This window comes from Geotrypetes seraphini, chromosome 12 (genome assembly GCF_902459505.1).
Source record: "Geotrypetes seraphini chromosome 12, aGeoSer1.1, whole genome shotgun sequence".
Lineage (NCBI taxonomy): Eukaryota > Metazoa > Chordata > Amphibia > Gymnophiona > Dermophiidae > Geotrypetes > Geotrypetes seraphini.
The window spans coordinates 78621275-78642807 of NC_047095.1; the positions used below are offsets into that span (position 1 = coordinate 78621275).

Sequence of the window (21533 nt, forward strand, 5' to 3'; positions counted from 1 at the left end):
CTTATAAGCGATCCTCATAGTCTCTTCACTTCACATCAGGTTCCATCACACTTTCCACTTTGTCAAAATCTTCTTTTCTTCTATTTTTATTTATCTCATTAAAGTTCTTATTGCCTCTTTATAATATAGTTATCAATCAAATATCTTGTTTTCTTTCATACCACTGACAATCCAACCTAACATTGCATTAAACCTCACACTTAATTGCTCCTCTGATCCTATTTGAAATGTTGATCCTTTTCAAACCTTAACTACAGCAATTTTTGCTAAAAAGTATTATTCTCATTTTCTAATTTTTTTTTTCTTTTATGAAATATCTTCAGGTTTCACCAGAATAAAACATAAGCAAAACCAAACTCAATATGTATTAATTACAGTATCTATATACTTTCATGAATCCATAGGTAAATCATATTGATCTAAAAACTCCTTTAATTTGACTGCTTCTTCAAAATTATAAGTTTTATTCTCATAAGTTACCCTCATAATGGCAGGGTATATCAATCCATATCTTGCCCCCAATGCTCTCAGTTTAGGTCTTAAGTCCAAAAGCTGTTTTCTTCTGTAGGCAGTAGCTTTTGCAAAATCAGGTACTATAAAGATCTTAGAGTCCTGACATTTAAGATCCTTGTTATTTTTAGCCAGCTTTATAATTTCTACCACCTGCTGATGTCTTAGCAGCTTGAAAATTAGTGGACGAGGACCCTTCTGGCTGCTCTGTGCTCTTTCTACTTCTAAAGGAAAATAACTTTTAAACGGTAATATCTTTGGGATAAAGTTAGTCACAAATTTTATGGGATCATTCTGTTCAATCCCCTCAGGTATCCCAATCAGACGCAAATTATTCCTTCGTTCACGGTTTGACAAATCTTCAAGGTCTTTTTTTAATGCCTCTATTTCTCTGTGATATTTTTTACAGACCAGCGCTTCTGCCTCAGATTTTTCAGCGCGCTTTTCTAACTGCTCGATTTTGAAGTCAACTGCCTGCATTCTATTTGTCAAACTCTCTATTTCCTCTTTTACTTCTTTTATATTTTTACCGTTATCGCTTACTATTTCTTTAATTTTCTGCAGCTCATTCATGTCGGGGATACCGAATCCATTTTTGTTCTTTTTTTACTTCCCGCCCCTGAATTCACCGAATTGTTTTTACTTTGTTTACCCGAAGCCATTTCCTCACTGAAATCTTGCTTTTCACTCGCTTTACATGAGTTTTAACTGCCAAATCTTAATAAAAGTTGCCTGTCACAACAGAGCTAATCATCTACCCAGCCATCTTCATACGCTGCGAAACCACGCCCCCTCGACATCGAACTTCTAAAAACGAAACAACTATCCAGATGATTGGAAAGAACCTTAAAAAAACAGGAGAAACAGCAGACCGTAACAAATGGAGAGCTATTATAAAAATATACAAACAAATGATAAAAGACAAACGTAAAGCATTCTACTCCACTAAAATTAACTCATCTTGCAATGATTCGCAAGGAATCAATACAAAAGAGCTATTCAACCTGGTCACAAATTTATTCGACACCACTCGATACACCATACCCATACATAACACTAAGTTACCCTCTGCGAATAACTTAGCGCTGCACTTCGATTCAAAAATTAAAAACCTTAGAAACCACTGCTCAACAAACGACCCTAATGATCATCAAATAACTAACACCCAAGGAAATGACATACCAGCACACATGATCTGGAGCTCCTTTCAAGACCTAAAATGGAGTGATTACACTAAACTATACAACAAATACTCTAAAACTTATTGCGTTCTGGACTCATGCCCCCCAGAAATTATGAAAGCGGCACCATTACAATTCAAACTATCGCTGCTACAATACCTGGCCCACAACTTAAAAAATGGGAAGTTACTCTCTAATAACGGTCACATAATAATAACCCCAATTCTAAAAAATCGCAAAGAACCCTCAGCCCTAATAACCAACTACAGACCGGTAGCATCCATTCCGTTTATTGTAAAAATTATGGAGGGACTAGTACATAAATCAAATGGTAATGGAGCCCACTAGGGCCCAAACGATCCTTCACCTAGTACTCACCAATGGGGAAAGCGTCTCAGAAGTCTTCGTGGGAGATAAGCTAGCCTCCAGCGATCATAACATGGTATGGTTCCACCTGAGGAAAGGTTTCCATAGATCAAACACTAAAACAAAGGTACTCAACTTCCGAGGAACAGACTTTGCACGCATGGGAGTTTTCGTCCATCAGGCGCTCCAGGACCAAACTGAGACAGGGAATGTGGAGGATATGTGGTCATCCCTGAAATCTGTCATACACGAGGCAACCGGCCGTTACATAAAATCATCACATAAACGGCGAAGAAAATACAAACCCCAGTGGTTCACCGCAGAGATCTCACGTCTCGTTAAGGAGAAGAAAAACGCATTTGTTTCCTTCAAACGCACGGGGAAAAGCGAAGATCAACTGCTACACAGGATCAAGTCCACAGAGGTCAAAACGGCAGTCAGGGAGGCCAAACTTCGAGTGGAAGAAACTCTAGCGAACATTAAGAAAGGGGACAAATCCTTCTTCCGGTATATCAGTGACAGGAAAAAAAACACAGACAGGATAGTACGCCTGAAAAAAACGGACGGGAATTACGCAGAATCGGATCCTGAAAAGGCCGAACTACTAAATGAATACTTCTGCTCGGTCTTCACCTGCGAGGCGCTAGGGTCCGGCCCTCAATTGAAGCCACAGTCAAACACAAAAGACCCGTTTTGGAATTTTAAGTTCACACCCAGCGAGGTTTACTTTGAGCTAACAAAACTCAAGGTGGACAAAGCCATGGGACCAGACAATCTGCACCCCAGAGTGCTCAGGGAGTTAGGTGATGTCCTGGCAGAACCGTTAGCCGTGCTCTTCAATCTCTCACTGAGTACAGGGACAGTCCCCTTGGACTGGAAAACAGCTAACGTCGTTCCTCTACACAAAAAGGGTTGTAGGACAGAGGCTGCAAATTACAGACCGGTGAGTCTGACATCGATAGTATGCAAACTCATGGAAACACTGATCAAACGCCAATTGGACACGGTCTTGGACGAAGGGAATCTACGGGACCCCAATCAACATGGATTCACCAAGGGTAGGTCCTGCCAATCAAACCTCATCAGCTTCTTTGACTGGGTAACAAAAAGACTGGACGAAGGAGATTCACTGGACATAGTGTACCTAGACTTCAGTAAAGCTTCTGACAGCGTCCCACACCGCAGACTGTTAAACAAGATGAAATCGATGGGGTTAGGAGAGACTCTGACGGCATGGGTCAATGATTGGCTGAGTGGCAGACTTCAGAGGGTGATGATTAACGGTACTTTCTCTGAGACATCGGAGGTGACCAGCGGGGTGCCGCAGGGCTCGGTCTTGGGTCCGCTCCTCTTCAACATATTCATAGGAGATCTGACTCAAGGGCTTCAAGGTAAAGTAACATTATTCGACGACGACGCCAAACTATGTAATATGGTAAGCGAGGGCAATTTACAAGATAGTATGGCGCAGGACCTGCGTACATTGGAATGCTGGTCCTCAACCTGGCAGCTGGGCTTCAATGCTGGAAAGTGTAAGGTCATGCACCTAGGTAACAGAAACCCGTGCAGAACTTATACCTTGAACGGGGAGACCTTGACCAGGACTTCAGCGGAACGAGATTTAGGAGTAATCATTAGTGCAGACATGAAATCTGCCAATCAGGTGGAGAAGGCTTCCTCAAGGGCAAGGCAGATGCTGGGTTGCATCCGTAGAAGTTTCGTCAGCAGAAAGCCTGCTGTCATAATGCCATTGTACAGGACCATGGTGAGACCTCATCTGGAATACTGCGTGCAATTCTGGAAGCCACATTACCACAAAGACGTGCAGAGGGTCGAGTCGGTCCAAAGGATGGCCACCAGAATGGTCTCAGGGCTTAAAGGTCTCTCGTACAAAGCAAGACTAAACAATTTGCAGCTCTACACTCTCGAGGAACGCAGGGAGAGGGGAGACATGATTGAGACGTTTAAATACGTCACCGGACGTATAGAAGTGGAAGATAACATTTTCCTTCTCAGAGGCCCCTCAACCACAAGGGGGCACCCGCTCAAACTCAAGGGCGGAAAATTTCACGGCGACACCAGGAAGTATTTCTTCACGGAGCGAGTGATTGATCAATGGAACAAGCTTCCAGTACAGGTAATCGAGGCCAGCAGCGTGCCAGATTTTAAGAATAAATGGGACGCCCATGTGGGATCCCTATGTGGGTCAGGGTAAAACATTGGCTAATCTTAAGGGGAGGGTCTATAGAGTGGGCAGACTTGATGGGCCTTGGCCCTTTTTCTGCCGTCATCTTTCTATGTCTCTATACCCAACTGATGGACTATCTTAATCAGTTCTCTCTTCTACACGAAACCCAATCCGGTTTCAGACCTTTATTCAGTACGGAGACAGTAATTGCAACTATTTTAGACAACCTACGAGTTCAGCCTTTGACCTGGTAGACCATAGGAAAATGCTAAAATGCCTAGACACCATTGGTATCAAAGACGAGGTGCTGAACTGGTTTTGTGGCTTCCTTACATCCCGCACCTATCAGGTACGCTTTAATTATGAGCTTTCCGATACCTGGAGCAATCCATCCGGTGTGCCACAAGGGTCACCATTGTCTTCATTGCTATTTAACGTCTACATGTCCTCACTGAGCTTGCAATTAACTCAGCTGGGGATAAAACTATTCAGTTATGCAGATGACTTCACAATTATAATCCCATTTGCTGACTATCTCGGAAACTATTCCCAAGGCTTCAGAAGCCATAAACATGGTAGAGCAATGGATGACAAACTTCAAGCTCAAACTTAATTCAGAAAAAACAAAATTTTTCATTGCTTCACCACATCCGTTTGACACCAAAACACCTCTATGCATCAATGAACTTAACCACCCCATCCAGCCCACCATAAAGATACTAGGCGTAACTCTAGAACAATGCCTAACCATTAAAGACCAGGTGGACTCCTTAATCAGAAAGGGTTTCTTCACTCTCTGGAAACTCAGATCCATTAAAGCTTATTTCGATACGTCCATTAAAGCTTATTTCCAATCCCTCGTACTAAGTCAACTTGACTACTGTAACATCGCCTACTTAGCCATTTCCCAAAAAAATATGCAATGTGTACAACTAATGAAAAATGCAGCGGTCAGATTAATCTTCGGACTAAAGAAATTTGATCATGTATCACCCTACTACCGGCAGTTACATTGGCTTCCGATGGAAGCACGCATAAAGTTTAAATTTGCCTGCTTCTGCTTTAAAGCGCTAAACGGACTTGCCCCTAAATACATAATTGACCTTTTCTCCTTCTCTGCCAACAGACACAAGAGAAGCTCTCATTCCTACTTCGTTTCTACCCCAGTTAGAGGTTGTAAACTGAAAAACACCATGAAAACCTTCTTTCACATCAAGCAGCATTGTGGGGTAAAGACCTAGATCAACTGCTTTCGCCCACTACTTATGAGGAATTCAGAAAACGTCTAAAAACTCAACTGCTCCTAAAGTATCTAGACAACTGACCCACTCATCTTCTTTCTCCTCCATAGTGATTCCTCTGTCCTATTAATCTCTTTCTCCTCAACAACGCATTTCCGGTCCTATTAACTCTCCTCTTTCCCCCTCTTAAATTCAATCAATTTGTACCTCGCTTAATCTATTGTAAACTGCATAGAACTTAACGGTATTGCAGTATATAAACTGTTATTATTATTATTAAATGAGGTGGCAAATGATGATGAAAGGGAATTAATTCTTGAGTAATTTACGGAAATACCTCTTAATGGAAAGGGTGGTGTATGCATGAAACAGCCTCCTGGTGGCTGACACAGAATGGATTTTTTTAATGATCTTACCCCATCTCCTCTAGTTGCCTTTCCAGGTTGCAACACCCTAAGCTCCTAGCCCCATCCCTTCCTCCAGGCTGCAGTCGGCTTCTTCTCAGTACTGCATGCCTCTTGGTGAGTTTGAGACAGGTAATGCAGGAATTCTTACACTTGTCTTGGGGTGTTAAAGCTCATGAGATCATTAAAGAGTTCCTGATCCATGTAGCTCCAATTCACTGAAAATAGATAGCATAATGCAAAAAATAAAAAATAAAAATAAAAAGATTGCTCCTGTTTTGGCAGCTGTATAAAAATTTCTGTGGCCAGAGGAATATTTTAAATCACAACTGTGATCCAATACCAAGGACTTGAGCTTCTCATACTAAGTAACCTAAAAATATAATTTAAGAAGTATTTGAAGGAAAAAAGCCAAAGTATATTTTGTAATCCATCTATCTTTGGACTTCCTTTCAACTTAACCAGCTATAAGAAATATATAATCTACAATAAAAGCGAATGGAATGACAACAGTATCAGATCCTCCTACTGTTCAAGATCACAACTAAGATGTTAAGCACCCTTGGTATAATATTAAACGGACTATGAAGATGTTACAAGCAAATGCTCTGAAGAGTCCTAAGGCACTAGTTCTCAACCCAGTCCTCACGAGATACCACACCAGTCTGGTTTTCAAGCTATCCACGATGAATGAGCATGAGATAGATTTGCATATGATGAGACAGTGTATGCAAATTTAGCTTATGCATATTCTCCCTGCTCTAACCATATCACTATCCTACTGAACTCCGGCATCCAGTCTCTATACCCACTGCCACCTTCGACCCAGATAAGTGTGTCTTAAGCCTTGCTACCCACTTGTTGCCATGCAAGGACCAACATCAATCTTTGTGAGGTCAAGGGTTACAGTTTTTCATTACTTACCTGGCAACTGATTCCAGTTTATCAAAATAGTCCCCTTCCACCATGGAGATTTCATCAATGACAAGGTGTTGACAGTAAATCCAATGCTGACGCACTCCAGGTCTGTTTGCTAAATCAATGCACTGGTTCAATGGGGCTTTTCCAGAACCAATGCCTTAAACACAAAACCAAAAACATAAAAAACAAATACAGCCATTAACACATTGCCCAACAGGAATCTGTCACTGAATTAGAGCAATTAGCAAGCTGCCTTAAAACCACCCTGATTAAAATCAGCTTTCCACCTAATCTATCCCATAACATCAGCACTGTGTCCATCCAACCTTAATTTGAAATGTATCTGTTACACATATTACCGTCACCTGCTATTCTCTACACTGCACAATACCCAGAACCTAATATGAAGTCATAAAAAATTTGCTAGTTATCATTAGGTACATAATAGTGTAGTCAAACAGACTAATCTTCAGCAATACATCAAGTTTACCATTTCAAGCACTGGCAGAAAGATATGCCAAACCCACTAAACCCCATAAAGTCTTATAGGATTCAGCCAGTGTTCTCCAACATGTTTCATTACGTCTCTTTCTGCAGAGCACCCCCAACTCACCCTCATCTCTCCCCTGAACCTTTTTTCAAAACCAAAACAAGCCACTTCCAACATTTTATTCTCACCTGCAAAGGCATGAAGTGTGGTTCCCCCAATGTGGCAGGCAGCTACTCCGGTACTAGCAGTGGCATAAGTACTCTCAGGTGGCAGAGATCCTACAATCTTTTTCAGCAGATAGGATTTCCCAGTTCCTTTAAAATGAAGGTCACAGCCTTTAATTCAAATCCTTTTTTAGGTCCAACAAGCTCCCAAACATAATGTGATTTATGAAGTAGAGGAGATAACCTAGAAACTATTCATGGATACTCCCTCTCTCATCCACAGACCAAACTGGAAAAAGCAGCGGTAGAGATCAGAACATCAGAGCAACACCGCTCTGAAGCATATGTCTCTAAAGCACAGATAAGCAAGCACCTCTTTAGCATCTTCAAAATATAGTGCCCTAGGCAGCTACTTTTACCTAAATCTGGATCCATGCAGTTGTCAGATTCAGCAATGTCAGTGATAACTCTGGTTGAGAGGCAAGGATCACAACTCCCTCTGAAACACTGAAGTCTGCAATCAGGCAGTTAGTAAGTACTTTTAAAAAAAAAAAATTTTTAACTCAATCCATCTAGTTAGTAAGTATTGTACTTAAAAAAAAAAAAAAAACACTTTTTATCCATCCTACAGACTAAACACAATTTTCATTGTCAAGATTTATGCTTGTAAAATTGTAAATTTGAATAAATAATAAATAAAAAAATTAAGTTCCGTCTTGATCTGCTTTCAACAGATATGACACACACAAGTGGCTTCAGTCATCTCCTGGCCAACAATGTTTCCAATACTTTGCTTAGATCCTGACTGTCCACAGACGGCATAACTAGAGACAATGCCTTGTCATTTTATTACCATTTAACAAAATTATTTTCTGAAATGAAAAATGTAGTCTTTCCTGCTGCTCATACAACTGAACACTTGGACCACGATTCCTGAAGAAGCAGTCAATGTTTCTGCTTTGATTACACACTAGGATGCTGCTTCCAGCATGAGTTCCGATACCAGACCCCCAAGACACCAGCTCTTACCAGCACTGCCGGTAAAAAACACATTCTTTCCTTCCAACACAGCATTGAGGACCAGGGACTGCTCTGCAGAGAGCTTTGCACGTGAGGGCATTGACAACAGAGTAGGTTTCTTCAAGGATTTCACATCAACAAACTAAAATGAAAATAAATAAAATAAATATACAAAATATCCACAGAAAAAAAAACTCATACACCTGATGGCACTTGCTTGAAGTTTCCCTGAAATTAGCACCCTCATTATAATGCACAGCAAAAACATTAAAAGTTTCCTTCTTATTCAATGCTGACATGTGGGTTGTGTTTGTGAGGAACTAGCTAAATTAAAGGTAGGCAAAGTGAGGGGGCCGGACAGGGCCGGATTAATGAATAGGCCCAATAGGCACATGCCGAAGTTGTCAGGAGGGCCCGATGAAACAGGAATCGGGTGGGGGTTTTTTTCCTTGGCAATGCGGGCCCCCCGGGAAAGATCAGCAGTGCTGCCTCCCCCCTCCCGGGAGATTGACAACACTGCCCTCCCCCGGCATCAACATCAACCAACCAGAATAAGTGACTTCGGAGGAGGTGGTCCGGCAGATGCAAGGAGCTGCTGCAAGGTCTCGTGATGACCACGTCTGCCAGTCCAACTCCTCCGACGTCATTTACTTCTTCCCTGAGTAGAGCCAGCAGACGCACTCATCGCAGGACCTTGCAGCAACATCTTGCATCTACCGGTCCACCCCCTCCAAAGTCACTTATTCTGGTTGGTTGATTGCGATGCCGGGGAAGAGCAGTGTTGTCAATCTCCCGGGAGGGGGGGGGGGCAGCACTGCTGATCTTTCCCGGGGGGCCCGCATTGCCAAAGGAAAAAAAAAACAAACACCCGAGCCCTGTTTCTTCAGCGGGCCCCCCTCTCTGACCTAGAAGGGTGGAGGGAGAGAAAGGGGACAGGGTGATATGAAAGGAGAGAAAGGGGCAGATGCTGATTGAATTGGTGTGCAGGGGAAGGATACTGGATGGAAATGGGTTAAAGGAAAAGAAAGAGGGCAGATGCTTTTTGAATTGGGGATGCAGGGAAAGGATACTGGATGGAATTGGGTTGGAGGGAAAGAAAGGGGGCTGATGGAATTGGTGTGCAGGGAAAGAGGGAAGGATACTGGATAGAATTGGGTTGGAGGGAAAGAAAGGGGGCTGATGCTGATAGAAGTGGGAGGAAGGGAAAGGAGAGAGTAAAATGCCAGACCTTGGGGGTGTGAGTGAGGGAAGGGAAGAAGAGAGAAATGCCAGACCATTGGAGGAGGGAATGGAAGATAGATGCCAAACCAATGAGGGGGAAGGGAAAGATGGAAGGGGGAGGCATACAGTTTCTGGAAGTGGCACAGAAGAATAGAAGATGAAAGGAAGAGAGTGACAAGATGAGGAGAGCAGAAACCAGAGAAGACAAAGGTAGAAAAAAAATTTCTATTTATTTATTTTTTTGCTCTAGGGGATATGCATTGCTGTTTCTGTGGTGTTGCATTGTATGCAGAGTCCAGCTTCTTGGTGGTTTTATTTAACCTTTGTCTACGTATTTCTATTTTATCCCTCCTTTCACAAAACTGTAGAGCATTTTTTTAGCGCTGGCTGTGGCTAAAAACCATAGTATAGTTTTGTAAAAGGGGGAGAGGTTAGTTTGTGATTACATATTCCATACTAGGCGAAGGTGTTTTATGTGTTCTGTTTGTATGAAAGACATGGGTTTTTGTTAGCGTTGACTAGCCTTGTTTGGTGAAATGCATCAGGCATGGTTCTTGGGAGCACCTTGAATTAATCTGATTTGAATCTCCTTATTTTCTGCCAATCTTCTTTTGTTTCACGTTGGATTCTTTGGTGGACTGCTTGCCTTGTTGTTTCGTTGCAAGTTAACATACATGGAGTGGAACATGCTAGAGGAGTTACAGATTTGGTTGTTTATACATACATATGGGTTACAGTTGGTTGATGTAGAGTGAGGCAGTTGAGGTGTTGTAGAGAATGACACGGTGACAAAATTCATCACCGTTCCCGTCCCCGCGGATAACCGCGGGAAATAATCCCATGTCATTTTCTAGTGTCTATTTCAACCTCGGTCCTTCTACACCAGCATTCTTCAAAGCAAAGCTTGTGGGTCAGTGGTTGTGCCCAATTATACTCTGATTCTTCCCTCTCTCCTTAAAGAATGACATGAAGATGGTTTCCCGCAGGGACGGGAACGGTGATGAATTTTGTCACCATATCATTCTCTAAGGTGTTGTAAACTTTGTTATTAATATAGACTGATATTTCAGATAGTATTACTGCTTTACAAATATTTGAACACTTTTATATATGCATGGAAAGGGTTCAGAGTTAAATTCCTGGGTAAGTAGGTGGGAAGGGAAGGAAGGGGGATTTGTTCAGAGATGTTTGGGGGTTGCATAGAAGAAAAACTGTGCACTGATATACTAATCTTTGTTTGTTTTGAATTAAAAAAAGAGAAATACAAGTGGAAATAAAGAAGTAAATAAGAAAACAAGATAAATGGGGGTGGAACATGGGCGGGGTGGGTCAGGGCCAGGGGGGCCCAGTGTACTTGTGTGCCTAGGAGCCCTCAAAGAATTAATCCTGCCCTGGGGCCGGATGGTGTACATCTGAGAATGAAAGGGGAAATATGTGTTCCCATCTCCATCTCCGCAAGCTCAGACCCCATTCACATGAGCTCGGTTCCCATTCCCACAGACCATCTGATCCCATCCACGCAAGCCTTGAAGTTTTATACTGAACTTATTTTCTTAAAGTATAAAAAGAAACAATATTCTGTACAATTGTCATTTTATAAAATCAAAGTTCTGGCTGCTGAACTAGAGAAAGATATTCAGCTGGCAGGGCTTTGTTTATAAATTTTTATCTGTGTTCTACTAACTCACTTTGTTATTCAAAACAATATCATATCAATCAATCAAGTAACTGAAGTTATTTAGTGAACACTCAGACCCACAGCTGAGGTCTCAGTGAAAAATTCACGGAGCAGCTGTTTAAGAGACCATCATCGTTGTTCACAGTCTCACCCTCCATACAACAGCTAAATAACTGCACAAAGATGGTAAAACAAAACCAACTTAGCTTTGAATGGAGTGGGTAATCGATATAGCTGCTCCGGGTTCCTTTTTATTCAAGTGACTGCATTCATTACAATTGCCGACCCCCCTACCCAGGTTTCGCCAACTGGCTTCTTCAGGAGGGGTACGGCATAACGCACTCTATACTTCAGTTACTTGATTGATTGATATGATATTGTTTTGAATAACAAAGTGAGTTAGTAGAACATATTTAAGCATATCACTTTGGATAATTAAATTCCCTTGAGGTATAAGATATAAATTTTTATCAACACTACTAATATACTATTTTATCCTAAAGTAAAGAGAAAAATATAATTTTTTATCTACCTTTGTTGTCTGGTTTCTGCTTTCCTCATCTTCTCCTCATTCAATTCCTTCCATCCACTGTCTGCCTTCTCTCTACTTCTTCCTTTTTTTCCCCCAATTCTTTATTCATTTTTTCATCTTACATCAAGTGTACAATATTACATCATTAAATCATACACCTCACTTGAAAATCTATTATCATCTTAAATACATAAATTAACCCCCTCCCCCACCCACCCTTTCCACAAATACTGTAACCAAAAATATCATGTGTTATATTCATGAATATTGATTAAATCTATAATATAACTATATATCACCCCCCTCCCATTATTATAATTATACTTTCAGTATAAAAAGGTGTCTAATCATTACAATATGTTATCAATGGCCCCCAAATCTGTTAAAAATTATTATAATTCCCTTTTTGTATGGCAATTGTTATTTCCATTTTGTATATATAGCACAACGAATTCCACCAGGTGTAATTAAGTCTAGTGTAATTTTTCCAATTTCTGGTGATATGTTGAATAGCAACTCTTGTCATTATTAATAAAAGTTTATTATTGCTTGATGAAATTTGACTTTTTATTCTCATTGACGTCCCAAATAGAATTGTATCATATGGTAGAGCTACATGGTTTTCTAATAAACAATTAACTTGAGACCAAATTGATTTCCAAAAGGCCATGATACAGGGACAAAAGTATATGAAATGATCTAGAATCCCTGCTTCCAGATTACAATGCCAGCATCTATTAGACTTAGAGCTATCCAACTTTTGTGATCTAACTGGGGTCCAAAATGCTCTATGTAACAAAAAGAACCAAGTTTGTCTCGTAGATGCAGACACTGTACATCTCATTTATCTCTCTGCCTCTTCAATTTGCTCTGTTACTCTGCCTCTCCCTCCAACCAACCCCCCCCCCCATTGGTCTGGCATCTGTCTTCTTCCCTTCCAGCAAATTCTCCCCACTCTCTGTTCCCCATTTCCCTTCAGCGTCTTCTCCCCACTCTCTGTTCCCCATTTCCCTTCAGCATCTGTTCCTTTCCACCCCCTTCCCTCTCTCCACCCCGCATGGGAAGATATTCAGATCATTAGAATCCAAAATGGCCTCAGCTTAAAAAATTAATGAAGGCCAATGGTGTAGATGGTCCCCTATTTCCCAGTTCAAAAACTCCAGTCTCTGAAGCTTATGGCTGGACAGAACATCAAGCTTTTATAGTGTGCATTCCTCCATTTTCATGGTTCTGCCATCAATCAGTTTATAGATTTTATTATTCATGGTTCTGGAAACAATAATTAATGTTATAACATAACAGTACCCCTCATGCGGTCCGTGCATCTCTTCCCTTCACCTTCGTGGAGCGTTTTAATTTAATTTGTTCAAGCAGCCCGAACCTGAAGTCGCGTGCATCTCTCAAACTGTTTGCCAAGGCACAGTGGTATACCCCGAAGAGATTCCAAGCACGAGAGAATCTAGAATTTTGTTTTATTTTTAAAAATTCCCTTTATAAGTATACAGTAGAACAGATGATATGCATGTCATGTACAATGTTGTGTGTCTGTGTGCGTAAAGATACAACTGTCCAGACAAGCATTAATCTTTGACGTGATTGGTCCTTGAAAACTAACAGCACATAATTTTTTTTTTATGCAGTAGTTATCCAAACTTGAGCAACAAAGCAATCAAGGCTTTGTTACCATTCAAATTTTATCTTTGTGAACTTGGATTTTCAGCTCTGACAAATTAAATTTTAAAAAAGAGAAAGACTGCAGATGGTGGATGATGAAATGGATGTTTGCTTGTCATTATCGAGCTATGTTTTGAGTTAATTTGCACTAAAAAAACAAGCATATCCCTTGCATTGATTAGCAATTCTATTCTATCTACTTTAGTTTCACCGTTGTTACAATTACCCATACATAGCTTAAAGAACTTTAAATAAATCTCTCAAATTTTTTTGTTGGTTTTGCAATTTTAAAATTTAAATTATAATGTGCCATGAAAAACATTTGCTCCATTTAGTGTGCCAGACCTAAAAGAGTTTGAGACACTGCCCTACAATCTGTATGTGTGCCTGAGCGCCCTCCTAAACCTTTACACACACCCTCAGTCCTCGACTGCTAATCTTCTGGAAATGCCTGCTTATCCATCTTTTTGGATTACTATTAGAGAATGGCACAGTGACTGTTACCCGTGGCTAGCAGCAGGTAACCCGCAGGAACAGGGCGAAAAAGACAGGTTTCCGCAGGTACAGGAACAAGGCCACTCACCGCCCCATGGAGTGGTGAATGGCCTTGTCCCCGCTGTAAAATATCTTGTTGCGCATTGCCTCCCTTCCCACCCCTCCCTTTAAGCAGCCTTCCTCACAATCACATGGTCCAGCAGCACCCTCCTTCCTGATCACCATAGTCCAGGCATCTCTTTCCCCTTACCTTTGCTTGCACTTTTCAGTTTTCTCTCTCCGAGCGGCCCGGACACCACAGCCTTATCACAAGTAGCACGCGACAGCCCCGAAACTTCTCCTCTGATGTGAGCCATCCAAGCAGAAACAAGAAGTTGCATCAGAGAAGTTTCAGGGCTGTCACACATGACTTGTGAGAAGGCTGTGCTGTCCGGGCCACTTGGAGAGAAAACCAATTTTGAAGTGTCCGCAAAGGTGATGGGAAGGGATTGCCCAACGAGAAGAGGTTCGGTGATGCTGAAGGGAAGGGAAGAGAAGAAAGGAACAGATGCTGAAGGGAAATGGGGAGAGAGGGGAAACAGATGCTGGATGGAAGTGAAGAGAGGAATAGACACTAGAGATCACTTACAGGTCATTGACCTGGGGGAGCCACCGCGGGAGCATGATGGACCTATGGTCTGACTCGGCAGAGGCGATGCTTATGTTCTTATGGAGGGAAATGGGAAGGAAAGGGGAGCATACGCTTGATGGAAATAGGGAGGGGAGAACAGATACTGGATGCAAATAGGGAGGGGAGAGAGGAGAACAGATGCTGGATGGAAGTAGGGAGGGGAGCACATACTGGATGGAAGGAGGGGATAAAGAAAAAAAGGGCACGTGCTGGACGGGGGGGAAAGGATACAGTTAGTGAGATACTGGAAGGGATGAGGGAAAGAGGTGGCATGCAGTAGGTAGACACAATGAAAGGGAAATTGAGGACTGGTAGGTAAGAAAATAGACAAGAGGTAGAAAACAAATTGAGAAGCGCAGAAAAGAAAAGGGGGAGAAACGAGGCAGATACCAGATCTGATGGGAGGAAAGGAGAGAAATGCTAAAATCCACAGGGAGCAGGGGGGTGAAAAATGGAAAGGAAGACAAAAATGCCCATCCATGGTGAGAGTGGAGGGAAGAAAATGGGTGCCAGACCAATGGGGGGGAGGGAGAGGCAGACAGTTTCTGGTAGAGGCATAGAAACAGAGCAGATGCCATATGGAAGAGGCAGAGAGAAAGCAGACAGTGAATGGAAGTAAGAGAATGACAAGAAGAGGAAAACAAAAACCAGACAAAGGTAGAAAAAAATGTCTAATTTATTTTGCTTTAGGGTAAAGTATTGTAGCTGTGTTGATAAATGTAGCCCTGCCAGTTGAATATCTCTTCCTGCAGCCAGAACTCTTATTTATTCAATTTTCTATAGCGTTCTCTCAAGGGAGCTCAGAACGGTTTAATTTATTCAGGTACTCAAGCATTTTTCCCTGTCTGTCCCGGTAGCTCAATCTATCCTGGGGCAATGGGGGATTAAGTGACTTGCTCAGGGTCACAAGTAGCACAAACCCCGGGTGCTGAGAATGTAGCATTAACCACTGCGCCACACACTATTGTGCAGAATATTGTTTCTTTTTACACTATTGGAGGCTTGTGCGGATGGGAGCAGATGGTTGTTTTCCCCGTGTCCCCCTCTAAGGGACGCCAAGGCTGAAATCAGTTTCTTACAAGGCCGTTTGCAGCCGGCTTGGCTCTTGCTCGCTTCGCCCTGGTAGGGGTCTCCGAGAGAGCCGGGCTTGGCTGCTCGTTCGCTTGCTGCACGTCCTTCATCTGCAGCGGACTGACCATCTCGAAGGCTCGCGGCAGGCACGAGAGCAGGCGCGCGCGCTCCGTCACGGGCTGCAGCGTGTTCTGGGCGGCTTTGTGCTTGATGAGCAGCGTCTTCATGAACGTCTTCAGCTGGTCCGGGGGGCAGTTGGAGAGCAGCAACTGCACGTTCTCGGGCACGAGCTGAATGGAGCTTTTGCCCTCGCGGAGGAAGCGCGTGAAGAGCCGGATCTGGCCCAGGACGAAGCTCAGGGGCGCTTTGCCGTCGCTGACTCTCAGCACCAGCTGCTGGAACTCGTTCCTGCCCAGGCTCAGGGAGGCCTTTCGAAGGAGCCTGCGCTTGGGGGAACGGCCAGTGGCGCTCAGGCGCTCCACGGTGACGCTGCACTCGAGGTCCCGCAGCATCGCTTCTCTAGCTGAACTAGCCTCTGGAAGCCACTTCTTTGTAACGGACGGAAATGACGTCACGGGCTCGCGAAAGGACGGAGGCGATCTTTCGATTCGCACGAATCCGCAAAGCACTAAGCTGTGAGGGGAGGCTACAAGATCCCAAGGGGGGGGGGGGCTTGAGGCATGTGAACTGAAAGAGGGCGGAGCTTCAACTTGCGCAGGCTCTGCTGAAATAACAGGACCATTTATTTTTTCATCAAAACGGGACATCTATTAATATTCAGCCCCTACAATATCTTATTAACTAGTGTTTAAGCCCCTTACATTAACAGGTGCTAGAGTAGTCTGTCTGGGGGTTTTTTTCTTTGTCTCTCTCTCCTTGGACTCTGTCTGTCTGTCTGTCTGTCATTCTTTCTGTCTGTGTCTCTCCCTGGCCCCCTGTCTTTCTTTCTGTCTGTCTGTCTGTCTTTCTTTCTTTCTCTCTCTCTTCTTGGCTACTGTCTGTCTGTATTTCTTTCTGTCTGTCATTCTTTCTCTCTCCTTGGCCAGAACCTGAGCAAATCTTCAAAGGAGACCAAACAAATAAATTACATCCATGGAAGTAAGCCTTGAAGACATACGTAGGCAGTTAGAAAAATAAAAAAATGACAAATCGCCAGGCCCAGACGGAATCCATCCTAGGGTACTGAAAGAACTAAAGGAGGAAATAGCGGAACTACTACAAGTTTGCAATCTATCCCTGAAAACAGGAGTGATCCCAGAGGATTGGAAGATAGCCAATGTTACGCCCATCTTTAAAAAGGGATCAAGAGGTGACCCGGGGAATTACAGACCGGTGAGTCTGACCTCGGTTCCGGGGAAAATGACGTAGTGTACCTAGACTTCAGTAAAGCTTTCGATAGCGTCCCTCACCGTAGGCTGTTGAGCAAGATGAAATCGATGGGGTTGGGAGAAACGTTAACTGCATGAGTTTTCAAGCAAAGTCCTGGGCATCATCATAGACTCTTCTCTTTCCTTCAATGACCACCTCAACTCCTTGGTGAAAAAATGCTTCTTTAGCCTTCATATGCTGAGGAAAGTGAGATCCTGCTTTCATCAATCTCATTTCGCCATCCTTGTTCAATCCACCATCCTCTCTAGACTGGATTATTGCAACTCATCTATATAAGCCTAACTAAGAAAAACCTCCATAGACTTCAGCTAATTCAGAATGCCGCGGCTAAGCTTATTTTCGCAAAAGGCAAGTTTGACCATGTCTCTCCACTCCTGTCCAAGCTTCACTGTCTTCCAGTACCCTCCAGGGTCCTCTTTAAATGTGCCTGCTTAGCCTTCAAGATCCTACACGGCATCCTTCCTCCCGTTATTCCACTCTTTTGGAATTCCTCAAACCCTAACTCCACCAGATCCTCCCAAAAATTGAAACTATCATTCCCTTCTACAAAAGGTATATCCCTCGCAGGAAAACTAGGAACATCCCTCCCCTTTAGAACCACAGAACTCTGGAACAACCTCACTTCCCCGCTCAGAAATTCAAGCTCCCTCCAACTTTTCCGCAAACACCTGAAAACTTGGCTCTTTTCAAAAATCTAACACCTCCCGCTCTCTGGTACCCTGACCTCTCTACCCTCTTAGTTCCTTTCCTATAACCCTTCATTGGAGTTCCTTTCTATCCTAACTCTGTAAACCGTGCCGAGCTCTACGCTTGCAGAGATGGCACGATATACAAACCTAAGGTTTAGTTTAGTTTAGTCAAGGATTGGCTAAGTGGTAGACTTCAGAGGGTGGTGGTTAACGGTACCCTCTCTAAAACGTCAGAAGTGATGAGTGGAGTACCGCAGGGCTCGGTCTTGGGCCCGCTCCTTTTCAACTTATTCATAAGGGACCTGACTCAGGGGCTTCAAGGTAAAATAACACTATTCGACGACAACGCCAAACTATGTAACATAGTGAGCGGCTCCGATTTACACGATAAAATGACGCATGACCTGATTTTGTTGGAACGTTAGCTACCTGGCAGCTGGGCTTCAACGCCAAGAAATGCAAGGTCATGCACCTCGGCAGTAGAAATCCGTGCAGAACTTACACCTTAAATGGTGTGACCTTAGCTAGGACTGTAACTGAACAAGATTTGGGAGTGATCATCAGTGCAGCTATGAAAGCTGCCAGTCAAGTGGAGAAGGCTTCATCTAAGGAAAGACAAATGTTAGGTTGTATCCGCAGAAGTTTCATCATGCCGTTATATAGAACCACATCTGGAATACTGTGTGCAATTCTGGAGGCCACATTACCGTAAAGATGTGCTAAGAGCAGAGTCAGTTCAGCGGCTGGCCACCAGGATGGTCTCGGGGCTCAAGGATCTCTCATACGAAGAAAGGCTGAACAAATTGCGGCTCTACTCTCTCGAGGAACGTAGGGAGAGGGGAGACATGATTGAGACATTTAAATACATCACCGGACGTATCGAGGTGGAAGAAGATATTTTCCTTCTCCAAGGACCCTCAGCCACAAGAGGGCATCCGCTTAAACTCAAGGGCGGGAAATTTCATGGTGACACCAGAAAGTATTTCTTCACCGAAAGAGTGGTTGATCATTGGAACAAGCTTCTGACACAGGTAATCGAGGCCAACAGCGTGCCAGATTTTAAGGGTAAATGGGATGCCCAGTGGGATCCCTAAGAGGGTGGAGTTAAGGATGGGTCGTTAGGAGCGTGATCTCCAGGAGTGGGCAGACTTGATGGGCTATGGCCCTTATCTGCCCTCATTTTTCTATGTTTCTAAGCGCTGATAAAAGACATTTTGATGAGCATTTTGAAAGAAATAAACTTCTAATCACAAGCCAACATAGCTTCTGCAAGGGAAGATCATGCCTAACGAACTTACTATATTTCTTCGAAGGAATTAACAAACGGATGGACTTAGGGGTCCCTGTAGACATCGTATATTTAAATTTCCAAAAAGCCTTTGACAAGGTACCCCATGAACGCCTACTTCGGAAGCTGAAGAACTATCGGGTGGAAGGAGACATACATAGATGGATCAGGAATTGGTTGGCGGGTAGGAAGCAGAGGGTAGGAGTGAAGGGTCACTACTCAGACTGGAGGAGGGTAACGAGTGGTGTCCCACAGGGGTCTGTACTTGGACCGCTGTTTTTCAATATATTTATCAATGACATAGAAAGAGGGACGAAGTGCGAAATAATAAAATTTGCAGACGACACCAAACTATTTAGTGGTGCTCGGACTAAAGAGAACTGCAAAAAATTACAAAGGGATCTGAACAAGCTAGGGGAGTGGGCAACAAGATGGCAGATGAAGTTCAATGTAGAGAAATGTAAAGTATTGCATGTAGGAAGCAAAAACCTGAGGTACAGCTATACGATGGGAGGGATGTTATTGAGTGAAAGTACCCAGGAAAGGGACTTGGGGGTAATAGTGGATAAGACGATGAAGCCGTCGGCACAGTGCGTAGCGGCCGCTAAGAAAGCAAATAGAATGCTAGGTATAATCAAGAAGGGTATTACAACCAGATTGAAAGAAGTTATCCTGCCGTTGTATCGGGCGATGGTGCGTCCGCATCTGGAGTACTGCGTCCAATATTGGTCGCCGTACCTTAAGAAGGATATGGCGATACTCGAGAGGGTTCAGAGAAGAACGACACGTTTGATAAAGGTATGGAAAACCTTTCATACACTGAGAGACTGGAGAAACTGGGGCTCTTTTCCCTGGAGAAGAGGAGAATTAGAGGGGATATGATAGAGACTTACAAGATCATGAAGGGTATAGAGAAAGTAGAGAAGGACAGATTCTACAAATTTTCAAAAACCAAAGAACGAGAGGGCATTCAGAAAAGTTGGAAGGGGACATTCAAAACCAATGCTAGGAAGTTTTTCTTCACCCAACGGGTGGTGGACACCTGGAATGCACTTCCAGAGGGCATGATAGGACAGAGTACGGTATTAGGGTATAAGAAGGGATTGGACAATTTTCTGAAGGAAAAGGGGATAGAGGGGTACAGATAGAGGACTACTACATAGGCCCTGGACCTGTTGGGGCACCACATAAGCGGACTGCTGGGTGCGATGGACCTCTGGTCTGACCCAGCAGAGGCACTTATGTTCTTATGTATCTCTTCCTCCCCCCTCCATGGTCTGGTATCTCCTTTCCTTTTTTCCTTTCCCTCCCTCCCATGGACCTGGCATCTCTGGTTCCTCTCTCTTGTCTTCCTTCTCCCTCCTTCCCTCTCTCTCCCCAATTGGGTGCTGCAGCAGCAGCATTTCTCTCCCCCCCTTCCCTGTGCAGCAACAGCATTTCTTCCCCCTTTCCTGTTCAGCAGCAGCATTTCCCCCCTTCCCTGCGCAGCAGCAGCAGCATTTCTCCCCTTCCCTGTGCAGCAGCAGCATTTCTCCCCCTTGCCTGTGCAGCAGCAGCATTTCTCCCCCTTCCCTGTGCAGCAGAAGCATTTCTCTCCCCCTTGCCTGTGCAGCATTTCTACCCCCTTTCTTGTGCAGCAGAAGCATTTCTCCCCCCCTTGCCTGTGCAGCAGCAGCATTTCTCTCCCCCTTGCCTGTGCAGCATTTCTCCCCCTCCCCTGTGCAGCAGCAGCATGTCTCCCCCCTTGCCTTTGCAGCATTTCTCCCCCCTTGCCTGTGCAGCATTTCTCCCCTCCTACCCTTCCCTGTGCAGCATTTCTACCCTCCCCCTTCCCTATGCAGCAGCAACATTTCTCTTCCCTGCCCAGCATGTCTGGCCTGTTCCTCTGCTGAAAGCCGCGGGTGTCTACACCTCACGCGATACATGACTGCATCGGAAGCCTTCTCTCTGACATTGTGACGTCAGAGGGAACGCTTCCGACTCAGTCGCGGATCATATGAGGAGCCAACGCCCGCGTCTTTGAGCAGGGGAGCCAGCTAGAAACTGAACAACGCTGGAGTGAGCACCTGCAGACACCCCTGTTTATGACCTCTTGGTTTTTTGTTGTTTTACCAACAACAAATCATATATCGACACATGCTGGTGTTAGGTTAGCATGTGTCTTGATTGAACACCCCCTTAGTTTTAGGTGTAAATGACATCTATAGTGGAAGCTCAGAGAAAGCCAATTGGATGACCTATATTGCTAAAATGTTAAACTATGGCTATCAGAAGCCTATATGCTGCTCAGCTTTCCACATCTTGTAGGAGTTAATGATGGTATTGGTGTACAAGTTTCTGT

The 21533-nt window shown here is 43.7% G+C and overlaps 1 protein-coding gene across 1 annotated transcript in view; it reads right to left on the reverse strand.

Annotated features, from left to right (window-relative positions):
• Positions 1 to 16467, reverse strand: part of PIF1 (PIF1 5'-to-3' DNA helicase) — a 179096-nt gene extending 162629 nt beyond the window's left edge. The window contains 4 exon segments of the mRNA XM_033916027.1: positions 6815 to 6968; positions 7490 to 7615; positions 8495 to 8627; positions 15835 to 16467. Of these exon segments, the coding sequence (XP_033771918.1) occupies positions 6815 to 6968; positions 7490 to 7615; positions 8495 to 8627; positions 15835 to 16338 (917 nt within the window). The 5' untranslated portion in view covers positions 16339 to 16467.
• Between the last annotated feature and the right edge of the window lie 5066 nt (positions 16468 to 21533).